The 18491-nt window shown below is 45.0% G+C and overlaps 1 protein-coding gene across 14 annotated transcripts; it reads right to left on the reverse strand.

Annotated features, from left to right (window-relative positions):
- Nucleotides 1–188: 188 nt before the first annotated feature.
- On the reverse strand, nucleotides 189–17282 carry LOC118311746 (transcriptional repressor p66 alpha). 14 transcript variants are annotated; one of them, XM_035635837.2, is made up of 12 exons: nucleotides 17018–17278; nucleotides 15125–15195; nucleotides 8082–8599; nucleotides 6134–6275; nucleotides 5410–5538; nucleotides 5225–5305; nucleotides 5016–5135; nucleotides 4508–4708; nucleotides 3309–3570; nucleotides 2291–2700; nucleotides 1939–2197; nucleotides 189–1448 (listed from the first exon to the last, which is right to left on the reverse strand). In XM_035635837.2, exons 3-12 carry the CDS (start codon nucleotides 8594–8596, stop codon nucleotides 1309–1311), a joined length of 2259 nt encoding a protein of 752 aa, XP_035491730.1. In that variant the 5' UTR covers nucleotides 8597–8599; nucleotides 15125–15195; nucleotides 17018–17278; the 3' UTR covers nucleotides 189–1308. The 14 variants fall into 14 exon arrangements, with proteins under 14 accessions (XP_035491730.1, XP_047188221.1, XP_035491732.1 ...); XM_047332265.1 differs by lacking the exon at nucleotides 17018–17278 and adding an exon at nucleotides 16716–16786; XM_035635839.2 differs by lacking the exon at nucleotides 17018–17278 and adding an exon at nucleotides 16057–16249.
- Between the last annotated feature and the right edge of the window lie 1209 nt (nucleotides 17283–18491).

The raw sequence follows: 18491 nt of genomic DNA on the forward strand, positions 1-18491 counted from the left end.
GCAGTTTCCTGCCCTCTCAGTCAACTGGTGTGAACACTGCGAGACTGCTTCACTGGTTCAACGACCCATGCCCTGATAATATGACGGCATCATTAGAGCACTGAAAATGTCAACCTGGTGACTTTTGTGTTTCGAGGTGAAACATTATTTCAATGTGTATTACCCACAAGAAAATGCAAAAAAGTGCATAAAATTTATATTTTTTATTATTTCTTTAGGAGCTAGGAAAAAGTAAACCAAATAAATTTTAACATAAGTTTTTACAATGCAAATAAGATCAGGAAGCAGAGAAATTATGCAATTAAGGTTGAGAGGTACAAGATAAAAACAGTCTTGAGTATTCCAGGGTCTTTGTAGCTGGGAGACGTTCCCTTTAACAACTGATTCAGGGCCATATATATGCTGGATATTGCATGGATTTTGGTTGTAACAATCGCAGGCAAAATCTCTGGCTCCCGTGTGGCAAATTCAGAGCTCCTTCAGAGTTTGCATTATCTCAGCGATGACATAACACTCAAAATAATCTTACAATGTTGACATTACTATAAAATAAGCACATTACAGATGGTAATTACAGGTGAATTAAGCCACAACACCATGCTTCTCCAGCTAAGGTGCAAAATGAACAGAGGGGTTAAGGGTAGGCATGCTGTTAAACAGAGAAAAAAAATACAAAGCTAGAATAAACTCTTCATTTGTGGAAACCACATTATACAGAGTGATTTTTAACATCAGTCAAAAAGAAAATAACTTAATGTAAATACAAAATAAAACCTTAACTACAGGGGTGATGTACTGAACATTTTACAACTCAGTTACTTTGTTTTTGCTTATAATAAATGTATTCTGAAAGTGAACTCTTGGGTATGACTATAACCATTCAAGTGTCAAAGGTCAGGTCAGTTTGACCGACATCATGGCAGAAAGGACTCGCAAGCCCAGAAAAGAGTACTCATGTTTACCAAAGCACTCACTGCAGACATAAACTCTTACCATTAATTATCCGCCAAGTGTGGAGGGCAGAAGTACCCGGGGGGGAAGCCCTTCAAGTATGTTTTTATTTATTTTTTTATTTTACTAAATCAAATCAAAAATGATTTTTGCACAATAACCAAAGAACCTCAAGACAAACAACAGAAAATAAGAAAACTAAAAACAACAATCATACAACAGGTAAGGAAGGATTTTTTTTTTTCCAATTCGAGAGATTGTATTTGCTTAACAGTCCGCCAGGGGGTGCTGTTGACCTTATTATTGGAGCCAAGGAACTTGGACAAAAACTAATAATGAATGGAAGAGTTATCGCAGTTATTTCCATGTGTTTGCAGTCTGCGAGATCGACGAGCGAGAGGGGATCATGCCCAGCAGGTACTCCCTCTGACGAGCGTCCACGGTGGCTGATGTCTTGTGGCCCGTCAGACTGGGGTTCACATAAGCCATAGTCACTCCTGTGAACATGCAACAGAGCAGCAGGTCAGGGTGTGTGGGGCAAGCAACATGTTGTCAGTTTAAAAATGTTGGAGTTGAGTAAGAAGAGAGCCGCCTGAATTTGTGTAGCACCTGGATATTTTGACACCCATGTCCCCACAGCACACAGACAAAAGGAAAGATGACAGAATTTCTACTCTGAGGAACAGTAGTGACACCCAGTGGGAAAAATAAACCACCATACTGAGGGACTATAGTAGGAAGATGGAGATCATTTGCAGAGGGAGAACTGGAGAGTGGGATTGCCTTGTCCGAAAACATTTCCTCCTGCACGTTTCTTTACTGTACTCCATTGTTTCTCTAATGCGTGTGGTTGTTCTAGATAAATGATTCCTGAACTCTAGGAAATTTGAATCTAGGTTGTGAAAGGATTGCTTTGGGACCAGACAGGAATTTGAAAGAGAGCAGATGTCAGGCGCCAGAGTCGGGCTGGTACTGATGTGAGTCTACCTGTGTTGCTGTTGCTCTGCTTCTTCCATGCAGTGGATGAGGCACTACCTCCGCTGATATTCCTGCCGCCGCCGATTCCACTGCTGCTCACCTTTGAACTCTGGACAGAGCGGTGGGAAACATGGGCATGCTTACCTGGCCGGCTGACCAAAGCTGCAGCCGCCACTGCACTCTGCAGCTGGGAGGAGGAGGAGAAGGAATGGGGGACGCCCCTCACCCCCACTGATGAGACGCCGTGGGACAACTGGCCCTGGGAACTCTGAGGGGAGTTGAGAGAGACGTGGAGGGGTTTTGACTCACTGTCTCATTGACAGCACGAATGATACATATGAAAAGACAAACCGGTTCCAACCTTGATGGAGTGATGGTGAATGATGTTGGCTGCTCGGCTGGCCTGGTGGTGGTGCTGGAGGGAGGATGCTCTGGCCTGAGCCTGCTTAAGCTGCTGAGAAACCAACTGCTCCACCTTCAGCGATGAAGCGGATGAGGAGCTACTGTGGGACACCGATGAAGATGTCTGCTGAATGATTCGCTGCTCGATTTCCTGCTCTTGCTGCAGTGCTTTGACAAACGCTGCTTTCAGCCTACTGGTGTGCTCAGCTTTCAGAACCTTCTTCTGATTGGATGACATGCAGTCTTCACAGAGCATTGCCCCTCCTTTAGTCTTGTCTTGCCTCCAGCGGCAGGTGAAGTCAGTGTTGCACTGAGTGCAGATGAAAGGGTCTTTGATAGTGGCCTTGGACAGTGGTACGCCTGTCTTTCCTGAATGGAGAGAGATGGCAAAACCACAGACACTAATCATTATGGTCAAGCACTTTAAAAGAAAGACACAGGAAGAAAGATATTTTCGTCGTAGATGAAAATGAAGATGTTCTGAAGATGAACAACATTTAAATTCAATTTAACACTTCTGATCTGACAATATTACTATAATTTTGCAGTTAATAATTTTTTAAAATCTTAAATGCAGATAACAATTTACTTAACCCCAGTGTGATAAAACAAAATCGATTGTTGTAGCATTTCCTCATAATTCTGTCTTTCTGCATTGGCTCCCCGTTTGTTTTCCCATTGAGTTTAAGTTGTTATTGATACATTTCAAGGCTTTACACAACCAAGCCCCTATGTATCTTAAGGATTTACTAACTCCTATGAGCCTGGGTGCCATCTTGGACCAGCAGAGTGGTCTTCTGGACATTCCCAGAGCCTGCCTGGCAACTAAAGGCGATCATGCTTTTGCAGTACGAGCCCCCAAACTCTGGAATAACTCTCTACACCTGCAACAGCTTTTAAACTGGCTTATTGACTGGCTACTTGCTTTATTTCAACAGCATGTAAACAAAAGCCATCAAAACAGAAAACCAACCCACCTCTGTGGATGGTATCCAGCAGATTCTGCACCACCTCTTCCAGTCCCACCAGGTAAATGAACTCATTATTGGCTGCTGAGGGCAGGAAGTTGAACTCCGGGGCAGGGGGCTTGGGTGGGGGGATCTCCAGGAGGGTCTTCTCCAGTTGTTTTCGCAGGGCGAGTTTAGCTGCAGCGTGGCGGCTGGCTGGAGAGTCGTTCACGCCAACCCCAGACAGGCTGCTGCTTCCTGAGGAGGAGCCCTTCAAACTGGATGCTGAGGCCTTTGAAAACAAGATGAGTTTTAACATCCAGTCAAAATCATTCTATCTTTGACTTGTTTGAGCAATACAGAAATGACCAAAGTCTGATAATTCACCTTAAGATGTTTAGTGATCAAAGAACTCAGACGGTGCTCTTAATAAATGTAATTATTGCTACAGATATGTATTAAACCCCTTGGTTAATGTATGATTATTATAGCTTACATTTATTTATATGGTTTTAGAGTTTTGCTTAATGTCCCCCCAAAACTTATAAGTTCAAAGTAAAAGTGTCAGCGAGACAAATGTATTCAACAGTCATTTGAGGATTAACTAACAAACATACAAGCTGCAGCCAGTTGAATCTGAAATCAAACAGCTAATTACTTTATTTTCCACACAGCCTTCACATCTTGCTCATTAGTATATGTAGTATGTGTAGCTGCGCTATGTCTACCAAAAGGTTAATTCAGAAGTGGACTTAAAATAGGCAGTAAGACATTATTTAAAGGGGTGATGTGCTGTCAAGGCGTTTTTGTGGGTGTGAACGTGGCTCACTGACAAACTCTGAGGCTCATCACACTTAGGTGAGCGCAGCAGATTCTTTTTTTTAACTTCAGCACATGAGCATTAAACCTGGGATCAACAGCATCAACACCTACTGGGCTTCCTGTTCGTTTGACAGGACACAAGGTGTCTTTTACTTCTCCTACTTACAGTGCATTCTCAGCTTGTGTGGACGAAGCCCTCAGGACTCCACAACATCAGTTGCATACTGAACCAAGACAGGCTTCCGAGCAACAAGCACAGAGAAACTTTCCTCCTTCATCAGGCGAATGTGAAGACAGACTTATGGTGTCAAAGTCTGGGGAGGAGTATTTCTTCCAGACTGGATGGTAAAACATCCACGCATATTCCCTCTTTTTTCCCCACTTTGAAGCACCTGTGAGATACTAACCAGCATGTTAGCGCTATTGCCGATTCTGATGAGGGCTGACTGGACCATGCCTCTCTGGCCCTGGGCTGTAGGGGCTGAGGTCCTGGGGCCCAAAAGCAGAGGAGGGGGTCCTGAGCCCGAGCCTCCAGAGGCAGCCAACTGCTGCTGCTGCTGCTGCTGCTGGCGGAGAGCCTGGATCTGCTGTGGAGAAACGGAGATGGGCTAACCAGGACAATGAGAGGGGGGACATGGAGGGACATCACACACACAGGTAGTGGAGGACAGGGGCGGGACATCAAAAGCACCATAGCATAGGGCACAGAGAGAGAGAGAGAGAGAGAGAGAGAGGCGCAAAGAGAGCTTATAAGTCCTAATAAGTTTAAATGTAATTATTTCCCAATAGTTTGTCCTGAAGAGTGAAAGACAGCAGACATTTGCCCAGACAACGATGAGAATTTAAATAATGGCATTTTAAATTGTTGTTTGTGAGCATGCTAATAATGGTGCTGAAATGTCACCCATGACTCACCTGTGCCCCTCTGACCAGAGGCGGCATGATGATCTGGGAGCCATGTTTGGACGAAACCTGCTGCCCCCCTCTCACCAGTGGTGGAGGGATGACCGTGCCTGAACTCCTGCCGGTCAGTATCTGTTGATAGAAAACCACCGTCAGAAAACAGCAGTTCGAGGGGGATTCACACTGCTACCTGAGTGCATGTGTGATATTACAGCACTAACCTGCTGAGAGCCTTTATTGCTTGTATTCGTTCCTCGAATTAGAGGAGGTGGAGCAGCAGAGGAGCCGGTCAGACCTGAGGGCTGGAAAAAGAAAAAAAAAACAGGGACAGATATTTAACTACAGCCAGAAAGCTTTAAGTGGAAGCCTGTGTTGTGGCGACGCGTGACGAATAACTGTTGTTTACCTTTTGGAGGGTGTCCCTCTGTATCTGGCTCTGTCGGAGTTTCTTCAGCAGCACCAGCTTGGCCTCTTCCAGTCTCAGCTCCTCCTTCAGCTGCTTAATGATTTGCTCCCTCTCCGCTGGGCTGCTCTTCTACACCCAACAGATCATAACGTCACTCGGTGTAAGTTACCCACATTACAAAAGACCAACACGTTCCAGCCACTGAAATGTTGGGAGCCTCATCTGGTCCATGTGTCCACAAACAGTCCAGCATTATCGGGAGAGGTTAGAAAATCACTTCTTCACACCAAGTCCCACGTTCCTCCACATGTAACTAGAGCTGCGGCCTCGCGGTTGTAGACCTCCGCCAGCCAGTCAATTCCATTTTTTGCCCAGCATCATAAAATACCCAGTAGGTGGTGAAGACTTAAATAACGTATTAAGTGTATTTAATCATAATTAGCACATTAACTCTTGACATATTAAAACAAAAACATGTTTTGTGGGGTTTCACTTACCACTGACTCATCACCAAAATCTAATCAGTTTATCCTTGAATACAAGTGAACATTTGGTCGTTTCTCAGATATCACATAACGGACCGTGAACCTGAAAACATTATGCCTCTGGCCAAGGCTGTCGCTGGTGTGGAGGCACCAAAACAACAACAAAACAAATCTCAAAATGTTCCTCGCCAAAGGAACCAGGTAAGTGGAACACTTAGCTCCATGTATCTTGGTCTCACCATGAGAAGGTCTGTGTCCAGCTCCTTAAAGTGGCTCAGGCCGTTCATGGGTGGACTCGGGGAGTCGTTATCTGACAAGATGATTACATCATCATCATCGTCGTCGTCAGGGGACGGAGGGCGCTTCTCCCTTTTTATACTGCTGGACAATAGACAGACAATGACATTCAAATCTATGTCAGTATTTAAACTAAGCACCGATACTGTACATCGTGAACACGACACAGGATTTGATCAGGGTAACATCATTTGGTGTAATGTTAATAAAATGTTATAATGTAAAAGAATATATATAATATTTTTTAAACTTTGATAAAAAGTGGAATGGAATGACTAAACGTCCACTTTAATTTCCTCTGAAGTAGATTTCAGGTTGCTGTTAAAATCATTTGTTAAACTGTTCAACGGTATCACATTTAAATGTATCTAGTTCAATAAAGTATTTATCTATCTAGCTATTACAAGCATTGGCTTGTTCCAGCTCTTCATTGAAGCGTTACAATATTAAATATTAAATATTCTTGTTTTCCCCTTTTTTGAACTGTTGCATCACTCCCCCAAATTGCGATATCATAGAGGCCTTGAACATCATTTTTTTGTTGTTGTTGTTTCCACTAGAATTTAGGGTTTAAACACTGTTTAGCTGCACAGTAGGGTTTTGCACAGATCAAGTTGGGTTGAAGAGGTTGTTTGAGGCGAGATGAAGAAGCTCCGCAAATAAGGAAGTACACTCTATTGGCAATGTCTGTATTCACGGTGATCTGCTCTTCGACCACAATTATAGTTTAATGACCGCGGGTTGACTCACTCCACTATGATGCAGCAAGTCCAGACATCTCTCCGCACAGCTTGTCCTCGTGTTGATGCTATTCCAACAACACAACAGTCCTAAATGCCAAAGAGCAGCGGGGTGGGACTTGAAGCCACAGGAAGCGCCTTTAAGTCTCGGTGACATGGTTGTTTGGAAGCACAAAGTCTTCAAACAGGAAATTGTGGCAAGGTATAAGGGCTAACTTCATCATACAAAGTATGCTACGGGAATGAATGGCAAGTGGGGAAGTAGGAGGCAGTTTGGATTAACTCTCACTCCTCATCTACAAAACCATGTGATTATGCACATTTCACACTTAATTCCTCCGACATCTATAGCCTCTGTTGCAAAGAGTTTAACTGTAGATGTGAGAGCAGATTCCTTGACTAGTGTCACTCACACAAACTGAAGACCATGACTAATATTCCCATAAAAAGAAGGACGGCCTTGTCGTCACGCAGATTATGCATTTCTACGAGGCATAAGGAGTCAATAAAGTCCAAGCATGACAGCGTGAGGCCTGTCTCTCAAAGCGATCCTCCTGTGTGTGTGTGTGTGTGTGTGTGTGTGTGCGTGCGTGCGTGCGTGCGTGCGTGTGCATTAGTCTCTCCTCAGGGTTTAGCGCCATCATCACATCCTGTGGATTAATCACTACTCTTCCAAAGAAGTCACATGACCTCAAAGTCATCATCACGTGACACACTCACTTTTCCTCCCACCCCCCCTCCTCTCACCGTTCCTTCCACTGTGGAAACCATGGCAACAACCGGCTGGAACCGGTTTGAGACACGGCTTCATTTTGTGTGAGGGGAGTTTTTTAGGGTTCAGGTGATGACTGGGGGAAAATGGAGGTGGACTTAAAAGAGGAAGTTAAACATCACCTCTGAGCACAACTACCCCCCTCCCCTCCCCCCAACACCTCAACCGGCCCCCTCTGCCTTGCATAGGAAGTTTAGAGAACCCCAGGGTCATAAAAGTAACTTTAACATTTTTTGGTGTTTTTAGATTCTATTCGTCATTTATCCAGTTGTTTATCCCCATGTCCTTTTTTTAAGAGAACATGGACAAGGAGCTATGAAGTTTTCCTGCACATTCACACCATTACGTCTTCTGACCAGTACTTCACCAGTTCCTCACCCTCTGGAGGTGCTCATGTCCACAGGTTGCTCTCCCGTCTGAACCTCGACTTTGATGGTGGCCTTCACCTCGCCAGCAGTCAGCATGCCACTGGACGCCTTTGGCTCTGTCGGCCGGGCCCGGCTCCTTGTATCCACAGCAGGCTCCGTCCCCTCGCTGCTGGCTCTATCACTGCAGTCAGTCCGATTGTCTGAGCTTGGTTCAGCCGCATGCTGCCTCGGGCTCTGCTCCCGATCATCATTGGGGGCCAATGGTAACGCCGAAGGTAACGGCAAGCAGCTCTGCTCTTGTTCGTCCTCGTGCTCTGATCCGGTGCTAGTCCGGCTCCGACCATCCTGAGCCAGTTCAGGGTCGGGTTTTGGTGTCGTTTGTGCCGGTGCCGTGGGTTCAGACGGGTCCAATTTAGGCTTTTTGATGTCATTTTCATTATCGGAGTTTTCTGTAGACTGGGGAGCGCCCTCCCTCACCAGCGCCCTCTTCTGGCTGCGCGTCTGGCGGACTGCCTCCTCAGACATCCCCTGCAGAGAAAGAAAGAAATAACTGTTATCTTGACTTATTTATTCATGCAGGATCTAAGTTGCAACCAAAGAAACTCTTGACATGTGCAGACTATTAATGTTTGCATTCAAATAAATTACACTCAAGTTCAAAATTAATGAAACAATGTCTTAAAAGACAATTTAAAGGGACATATTATGCTTTTTCAGTTTTTCCCCTTTCCTTTATTGTGCTATATAGGTTTTTTGTGTATGTAAAAGGGCTGCACAGTTAAAAAGCCCTATGGGAGCTTCTTTCCCCGGCAGAAACACGCTCCTGAAATGCTTTGTCTGATTCGGACAATCTCCTGCTGCATTCTTCAAGGCAAAGTTCATGTCTGACAATATCTTCAGTCTTGAGCCACTGTTTTCAAAACTAGAGACAACCTTAATTTCAACATTTAACAAATTTGCAATTGGCAGTCGATAAATAACAACCCATTTGAAACACTTCTATTGTATTTTCATTTTCATTGACCCAAACTGGACCTTGTTAGAAACACATCAGCAAAACACTTGGCATATTTCATTTGAAACTTCCTTTTGAATAGATTTGTATCCTTATCTCTGGAAGTGCCAAATGTTGCCAGATGAAGTTTACATATAACTGCTTTGAGAAATATCTGACTGTGAATAACTACCACACTACTGACTGACCGAAGTCCTTATTTGGCACCAGCTCCTGACCTGCCTCGTTTAGTCACGCATGAAAGACACCCTATGATATGGGTCCTTCACACACACACACTCTCTCTCTCTCTCTCTCTCTCTCTCTCTCTCTCTCTCTCTCTCTCTCTCTCTCTCTCTCTCTCTCTCTCTCTCTCTCTCTCTCTCTCTCTCTCTCTCTCTCTCTCTCTCTCTCTCTCTCTCTCTCTCTCTCTCTCTCTCTCTCACACACTCTCTCACACACTCTCACACACACACACACACACACACACACACACACACACACACACACACACACACACACACACACACACACACACACACACACACACACAGGAATGATATGTAAGTCTAGCTCACATTCAACTTTACATACAACCTTTTATCTTGAGGTTCCACAATTTTATTATTTTATTTTATATATATATAATATATATTTTTATTTATTTATTTCCAAATGGAAGTTTTTAGAATACTCAAAGCGCAAATCACTCTCTCTGAATTCTGTCATCGTTACCACAAAGTTGTTGTTGAATTATGTGCTCGTTTCGGCTTGATCTACGTGTCATTTTAAATCAATGACAGTGACGTTGTGTGACTCGTGTCCATCCTGCAGTTCCTACAGTTCTGCGGCCTTGGCCATAATCTAATGTCTGTTTTTGTGTCTTTTTTTAAAACTGTTCGATCAAATAATTAATTTTTCAATATTCTTCGACCACCGTAGCTGGTTCGTGAAGGTCACTTGGATCCACATCATCAGGGTAGACAGAGAGTAAATGTCCAAAATCTCCAAATGTTTATGCTTCACTTGAAAAGCAGATTGTGGAGATCTTCAAGATCAAGGAAGAGCTAATACTAAAATAATTGTTATCCATTGTCCTGGAAAGGACGACAAAAAGGACCTTGAATCAGCTGCCAGACACACGGTGAACAGACTAAACATGTTGTTTAGTCTGTTCACATGACCAAAATGTTGACATTTTCAAAACATCCAAATTTCAGTTTAACCGAAAGTAGGATACTGACAGAGATGGGGCTGGGGCGGGGGGGGGGCCGATCTGCAGATCGCATGACTGTAACAACAAGGTCTTTTGAAAGATATTTAACAACAAATAAAATGCTGCAGTGTGACATCAAACAGCTGGAAAAACATGACAACATTGTAATCAAATCAGAGTTAAAAAGGGACTTGGGGAATATCTAAAATTAACTGGAGCATGATTTCTGTTACAATATTCATGAAGACAAGTGGTTGGCATACTTAAAAAATGTATGTGTGCAAGTGAAACATTATTTTATTTACTTTATCTTGTGTGTAAACTTTCTTTCCCAGAGTCTGTCACCGAGGACCACCAGATCCATTACCTTCTGATATCCCCTGTACAACCAATTCAGTTCAGTGGTGGATTCAGAGACCCACAGCAGCTCGTTGCGACGGACAGATTACAGCGTTACAGAGTGAATTTCTCCTCTCGTGGTACACGGTAAATAGAGAGACACAACATCCCTCCAGTGGCTGCTCTGAATCCCCAGTGTCAGGTCCGAAATGAGAGAGGAGATGCTGTTGGTGTTGGACCACATGGGTCAATACAAGTTTACCTTAGATAATGGCCTACCACTTTGTTCTGTGTAAACCTCTGATGCACTTTCCACATCAGTGGAAAAGAACCATCTATGTCTAATAGACACCCTGCCCTTTCAATATATAAGTTTGAAGGGCAGTGTCTGCCAATTTTTTTGAAAAGCCAACGACTCTTTCACTTATGGCGTGTAGTGCAGCCAGAGTCCCCAAATCATGCGAAGGGATAAATGCAGCATGAGCATACACAGAGAAAACCAAACTGCGCTTAACCCCAAACTCCTGAAATAGGTACACAAATGACAGTTTGTGTACTCTCAGGTGGTGAAGGATCAAGAGACACATGTTGGTCAGAAACCTGGACTAAGTTATGATCATGTCCCCAGGGATATCACTAACCAGGTGGTTTTAAGATCAATGTAAACTCATATCCAGAATAACATCAAAACCAAGACTCAAACTATAACGCATGTACACGCACGCATTGAAATGACTTTGGTCATTATCAAATGTGTAAAAAGGCAAACACATGCTGACTCACATGGTGCAGGTCAAGACCGATGGTCAAAGTTCACAGCATCTCCTCTCTCATTTCGGACCTGACACTGGGGATTCAGAGCAGCCACTGGAGGGATGTTGTGACTCTCTATTTACTGTGTACCACGAGAGGAGAAATTCACTCTGTAACGCTGTAATGTGTCCGTCGCAACGAGCTGCTGTGGGTCTCTGAATCCACCACTGAACTGAATCTCAAACAGAAAGTGAAATTCAGAGATGTACTATCAGATCTGTACATCAAACAACCACAAAGGAACACAGCAGAGTTATGTTTTGAGTCACAGACATGCATGTATGTTACAGAATCCAGGCCCAGTCCTGCCAACTCTGCTGAGGCCTTCAGTCTGCCCAGCAACGCACCACAGGAAGCTATGTTTTTTTTTTTTTGCAAGGGGGAGAAGAAGTACAATTAACCCTTGCAACCTGGGCTACTCCTCATTGACACACACCCTACGCACACTCCTACCTCCTCCCCTTCCTGTTCTCGGAACGGTGATGGCAGCGAGCAAAAAAGCATACTGAGTGTGTCCGTCATGTACCTACACAATGTACAGTACGTACAGTCACATTGCAGCATGCAGAGCAATCATCTGATAGCAGAGCCATACAAGTTGTTTTTTTTAATTCTCTGACATCATTCTCAGACACACATGACATGACCCTTCCCAGGATTCACTGGGACACACAAAGCACTTTTCCCGAGAACCGGTTTAAACTGGTTGGCTAGTGTGTGTGTGTGTGTGTGTGTGTGTGTGTGTGTGTGTGTGTGTGTGTGTGTGTGTGTGTGTGCGACAGAGAGAAGCTGAAAGCTAGTTTTAACCCTTCAGATGCTGGAACAGAGGTTACACAGTGACAGCCATTACACAATGCACATGTGTGAATCCAGATGTGTGTGTGTGTGTGTGTGTGTGTGTGTGTGTGTGTGTGTGTGTAATGGTGTGCTCGTGTCATCACCCCCCCAACCACACATCCTAACACGTACACTGACCCTATCTTTGTAACAGGGGAACTGAATGGCTGACAGGTTTCACATTTCATCTCCATGGCAGTTAACATGGCACACACTTCAAGCCCACACACACACGAACGCACGCACGCACGCGCACGCACACGCACACGCGCGCGGTGAATGGACCATCCACCGACCCAAGGACTCGACATCACATGCTACCGGTGCAAAGTCTGGATGAGGCGGGAACTGAGAGGAAAACTGAACGTAAACATATTCACACTATACATAAACACAGTGGACATACAAGCCCCTGTAAATCTGTTCACCAACTGTTAACTATATCAGGATGAGGGTGACAGAATCGGATACGTTTCAATATTATCAGTAGACGTGTGATTATGAAGAGTCAGAGTATGCTTATCAACATTATCTCCATGACCACATTACCTTAAAATGAATTCAAATAAGATGAAAATCCTCAAGCACCATTTAACAACACTGAAAATACGTAATTATAAGGTGTGTGGTGGTCATGGTTATGGTTGCTGCGGTTTGCTGGCCCTCACTCTTTTAATACTTATTATAATAGTTTTCCATCTAAACTTCTTTCAACTCCATCATCACATTTTTGACAAAGAAAACAAGTTGCACTGTCTCCATTGTCTTTGCAGACAAAGCACATTATTTCTCCACCTTTCTACAGCAATTGGTGCATTTCTGTTGGGTCTTCCATGGAAGGGGTGAGTGATATTTCGGTATAATGTCTACAAACAGAACACTAGGAAAGATGAACCATTATATAAACTTTCTTTACATTAAAGGGGCAGTAAGCGATTTCCACATTCTCCAAAATCGCTACTGCCACTTTAAGTGTGCTCACTGCATTTCAGCTGGTGTTTCTGTCACATACCATCTATCTTGTGTTGTAATAACAACTAAAGCTAAACAGACAAACTTTACATTTATTGATGAGCAACAGAAAGGAATAAACAAAGGCAATATGAAAGTTCTAGTCTAGTAACCCCATGTTTGAAGAGCTGTTTCGTAAAATATAAATTCCTGGAGCCTGAACTCAAAGTAATTAATTAGTAATTACAAAATAGTGTTTGATTGGCTCGCAGATATCATTAAATGTAACACAGCAGGGCATGAAATTCTTTGTAGCCGCTGCTTTGTAAACTAACTTCAGTGAAAATCGATATTTACTGAGATATGTAAACTGAACTCGATTATAAACTTTTGAAATAATGTGGCCACCCTTGTGTCTGTGTGCTCATTGTTCAGGCTACATTGACAAAATCACCATAAGCCTCCAGTAACAAACACTACCATTGATATCACCATATGATACATAATTAGTGAATATATTTAATTTTTAAATATAAGACTGAACCAATAGTGTCAAAACTAACACATTTACTGTAGATAGGCCAAGTGTATATTGATGTCAGAGTTATAAATTGAGTTCCTACTTTATGTCTCATCATTGCCGTCTTTGGTGCGATCATTCTACAGTCGGGTCATCGATTGTGCACAAAATGTGCATCAGGTTTCTACCACTGACAGAATCTACGGTTTATCTGCACCTGTCTAGTTTTCTGCTCAGTGTCTTCTGTCCCTGTGGTTATTCGTTCTGCCACCCGTGGTCACGTCAACCATCAGACACTCAGTCATCCTTCATTCAGGTGGGCAGCCTCACTCAACCATCGCCGATGTCTGGCTGCACGTACAGTATGTGTTCAGCATTATATTTACCTACTGATAGACCTTTGCCCTGTAAAAATTAAAAACAAACATATGTCTGCACCACATGAGGGCTTCAGAAAACTGCACTTCCACACAGCTGCACCACCTTGTAAAATTGCTCTCCCAGCAAAATCGTCTTATCAATTATCAGGCTGCATGTGTCTAAATAACAAATGATAACAACCATGGCCTCCGAGCACTCAATTGAAACAAGCCCACTGCTGCATGATTAGTCTAAAACAACGTAATCGGACTTTAATTCAGCAATTGCGCATTGGAGCTGGTTATGGTCACGGCTAATATTTGTGGGTCACTGGCTTGCTCGATTAAAAAGCTCCCAACTCTTAACTAGTCAGTGCTTTATGCAGCAGCTAGCGTCACTGTCTCCACAACGTAGGCAGAACAAAGGCAATTAAATGAGCAAATGGCTCCCCGTATATCTGATGAAGTCACGGAGGCTTGACCAAGCGGCTGCCCTCTGACCTCTGCAGTCATGTGCAGCAGCTTAAAATGTGGCCAGCAGACGACCCTCTCTAGAACAGTGGCTGATTACACAACCACCCTGGATCAGTCTTGTGTGTGATCGGTGTAACAGTCCTCTCTGGGAAACAAAACACGGCTGAACCGTCTGACTCACTCAGTCTTGTCATTTTAATACCATGAATCCAGCCACTCTGGGGATGGAAAGGACTAACCGGTGCATTGTACTGTGGATGTACAACTTCTGCACCGGCGGTCATGACAGGTTTCAGTAATCCCAGAGGCATAACATTGCCTCCCCCTCCCTCCTTTATTTTGACCAGAGTTTGACAAACCTCTTTCTCTAAAGGCAACCTGTACATTGTTCTCAGTGACAGTTCATCAACAATACAAGCATGCACTGACGTGCTAACATGCAAATGGCACTTCACACGACCTTTGTCCCCCTGAACAACTGAGTGTTCTTTCTAGATCTCCACAAAGGGGCAATAAAGTGTCCTAAAAGCAGACCACTTCACCAACATACCCTGCCACACCAGTCTGCAGAGGACTCTCAAGTGCCTGTGTTGTGTCCTTGTCCTGGTCTGGCTGCAGATCCTTATTATCCATTAATTACCGGTGAAGACGTCCGATGAAGGAGAGAAGAAGGAAAATTAAGTTGAATCCTCAAATCAGCAGAAAACTTATCAACTTGGAAAAATATTCAAGTATTCTTTCAAGAACAAATGACGACCAAAAATGAACCGACACCACATGTAATTACTTCCTGGTTGTCTCGCTCTTCTGCACCACTGACATGTCTGGCTTTAGATACAACTAAGAAGGTTTTCTAAAGGGCTGTGGGAAACCAGAATAGTCACTTTAACAAATGTGCCAGTAATCTATAAACAAAATCCAATCAACGAATCAACCCCAAGGAGATTAAACAACAATGAACAATGTTTTCAGAAGCCATGCACTGTCTAACAATAACACATCCAGGGAACAACTTAAAGACATCAACTTAATTTCCCCCTCTCATTAGTCCAATTAGAAAATATTAAGTTACATTTGTTACAGACAAGATCATCATAATAATCATCATCATCATCATCATCATTATCACCAACAACGTGGTAGACGTTGATGAAATAAAAAAAAACTATCTCCAAATGTCACGAATAAAGTTCACAGCCTCACACACATCACAGGCCGCCTGTGTGGGTCGTGTCCACACACAGCATCCCCGGGACATATCTAACCACTGATGATGAAAATAAACAAATCCCGGTTTTAAATCCCGGTCCGGACGAACAGACGATAGAGGAATGTGTGTGAAACGGTTCGAAGGACAGACCCTGAGCTTCAGCTTTGTCCCCGAAGCGCTGGCAAGTGTGTGTGTGTGTGTGTGTGTGTGTGTTCAGCTTTAAGAGGAGGAAGACTACGGTTGTCACAGAGAGAAGTAGGAAGATTAGCTACCAGATAGCAGAACCAGCCCTGGTGCCACCGCGGGGCTCGACGCGGGCAGCGGCGTCCACCATGACCGCTGCACCACCCAGTACACCACCCAGCACACCGTCCACAACCACCGTCAGCCCTTTAAAAAACAAACCCAGCCCACACTACATGTGCAAAGCAGCCGGCGTCTCGTATCATTGACGCCGCCTCGAGAGGAGGGGAGCGTGTTGACGGTTAGCGGGGGCTAGCGTTAGCCACGTCGAAACAAACAAAAACACGAAGCCGCCCCGGCTCGGCGGACGAGCGGGTGATGTCCGAGCCCCGGCGGCTGACAGGGGACACGGGAGTCGGGCGGTCGACGTCCACGAGCCGGCCAGCCGCCCGCCCCGACACGTCCCACACGCGACCGGAACCGAGCCCGGGTCGGCGACCCGGCTGCGGGACGACCGGCCAGCCGCTCGCGAGGAGCGACGCAAACTTTCACCCCGCGGCGCTGAGAGTGAGTGAGTGTGTGTGTGTGTGTGTGTGTGTGTGTGGGGCTCAGAGGGGCCGGTCACCTGGGCGTCCCCTCCCGAGGAGGAACGCTTCCGAGTCGGAACTCGTACGTCTCATCGACCGGCCCGCGGACGGAGCGCAGCTCGCCGCTCGAGCCGCTGGCGATGGAACGTTTTAATCCTCACCTCATTCAACGACTCGCACCGAATCAAGTCCGCGGCTCCTGTTCACGAGCTGGCACGAGTCCCACAACGTCAAATAAAAAAGATTTCGGCCCGGCGGACACCCCCCCCCCCCTCTCCCCCTCCCCGCCTCCCCGGTGCTCAACCTTTGGCTCTGCGGAGAAGTGTTACTTTTCAACAGCCCGTCAGCTTCTCTATCGTCACAGATAGGTGGAGGAAAACCTGGCTGCTCTCGACGCGTCCGAATAAAAGGCTCCCCTCGATCCACTCACGAAAAAACTTCGGCTTCACCTCAGTCAACTTACTCGGTCGCTTCGTCGCCCGCTCTTCGCCGATGGTCGACCAAGGAATGTTTAGTCTGCTGTTAACCTCGATAAATCGCTGCTTTTTTGAAATCCAGGGGATATCCTCTTTTTTTCGGCCCTCCCCGCTGCCGCGTCTGTTGCCAAATAATGCGCCTCAACACACATGGAGCCGCTGCGTCCTCTTCAGTGGGCATGCGCACCTCGGCATACCAGGGCGACCGGATCACATCGTGTCTGACCACCGAGGGCCCCAGCAGGACGAACGTGTCAGGGGCCCCGGGTCTCCTCGGGGGTGACCCACGACTGTGCCAGCATCTCCAGACCAGACCTCCCCTCGCACACACTTGACAAACACTCACATCATGTCACAGTAATGACCTACAGAAAATGTAGAGCATCACGTCCCCCCCCCCCCCCCCCCTGGGCACTTGCCAGCATCTCGTCTATGCCTCCACAACTTAATGCGTGGATCTAAACTGGCAACCTCACGTCAACGCAGTCCAAAAAGATTCACTGCATAATCAATAGTCTCGGCTGAACACACTGGATCTGGTTGACAGGGAGATGCAACATATCATTTCACACACAGAACAGTGGGTAACCTGCAGTTGCAAGACCCTGCCGCGTTGACATTGTGTTACTGATATACTGTGTGAGACAGCCACTCACAGCTGGTCTGGGACCAGCAGGGACCCCCAAATGTCCCAGGTTCACTGCAATTACATTATAGATTTTGGTAAAATGATCAACTGCAAATTTGCCTCTCTTGTAAAAGAGGCCCATGTGTCTGCATCTAAGACCTTAATTGGTTTTCACAGAGCAAATATCCCTAAATAAAGTTTCGTTGAATCAAATATAGAATGATTTTTTAATAAACAGAGCAGTGATTCATCAAAATACCACCAATCACTGACAAGCAGGAAACCAGAGGTTCATATACAATAGGGTGTGAATTGTAGGATGGAAACTTTGAGATGACAGAGTGAGAGGTGTGTGGGTTTATACAGGAAGTCCAGTAAATAAACAACAGGAAGTAATACGGCATTTATGATATAAATGTGCAGTATAGTGTTTATTCCTTCTGCTAACAAAGTCCATAAGCTCCAGTATCATATTATTCCCCAAACTCTGTTTGGCTTTGATCGCACACCAGTAACCTCAGATTCATGTTCACCTCCAGCCTCTCAACAAGGAGCTGCATCTACGATCACGTCTGGATCCTTATCGCAGCCTGAGCATCATATTTCAGCACCAATCCTCAATTGTCTTGTGATTTTGGTTACTGCAGGTCTGCGGCATCAAGCTCACACAAGAGGAGGGTTGCTTTAACGACCAGTCCACCAGGCTTGCAGCCACCGTCAGATCCATGAGTCCGTAGCACACAGCAGGGTCACAACGTCAGAAGTAAAGACCTGCAACCCTTCAAAGCCTCTCTGTGAACTGCACTAATCCTCCTCTCATCCATTCACGCCCG

The sequence above is a fragment of the Scophthalmus maximus genome, chromosome 5, assembly GCF_022379125.1.
Source record: "Scophthalmus maximus strain ysfricsl-2021 chromosome 5, ASM2237912v1, whole genome shotgun sequence".
NCBI lineage: Eukaryota > Metazoa > Chordata > Actinopteri > Pleuronectiformes > Scophthalmidae > Scophthalmus > Scophthalmus maximus.

What these genes read in the sequence shown, in the direction of transcription:
- LOC118311746 (XM_035635837.2), bottom strand. Translation starts at nt 8,596, where the DNA reads ATGTCTGAGGAGGCAGTCCGCCAGACGCGCAGCCAGAAGAGGGCGCTG. An exon ending in TGGACACAGACCTTCTCATG is followed by an intron (nt 5,539 to 6,133) that starts GTGAGACCAAGA and finishes TGTTGGGTGTAG; the next exon opens with AAGAGCAGCCCAGCGGAGAG. An exon ending in GCAATAGCGCTAACATGCTG is followed by an intron (nt 3,571 to 4,507) that starts GTTAGTATCTCA and finishes TTGTTTTCAAAG; the next exon opens with GCCTCAGCATCCAGTTTGAA.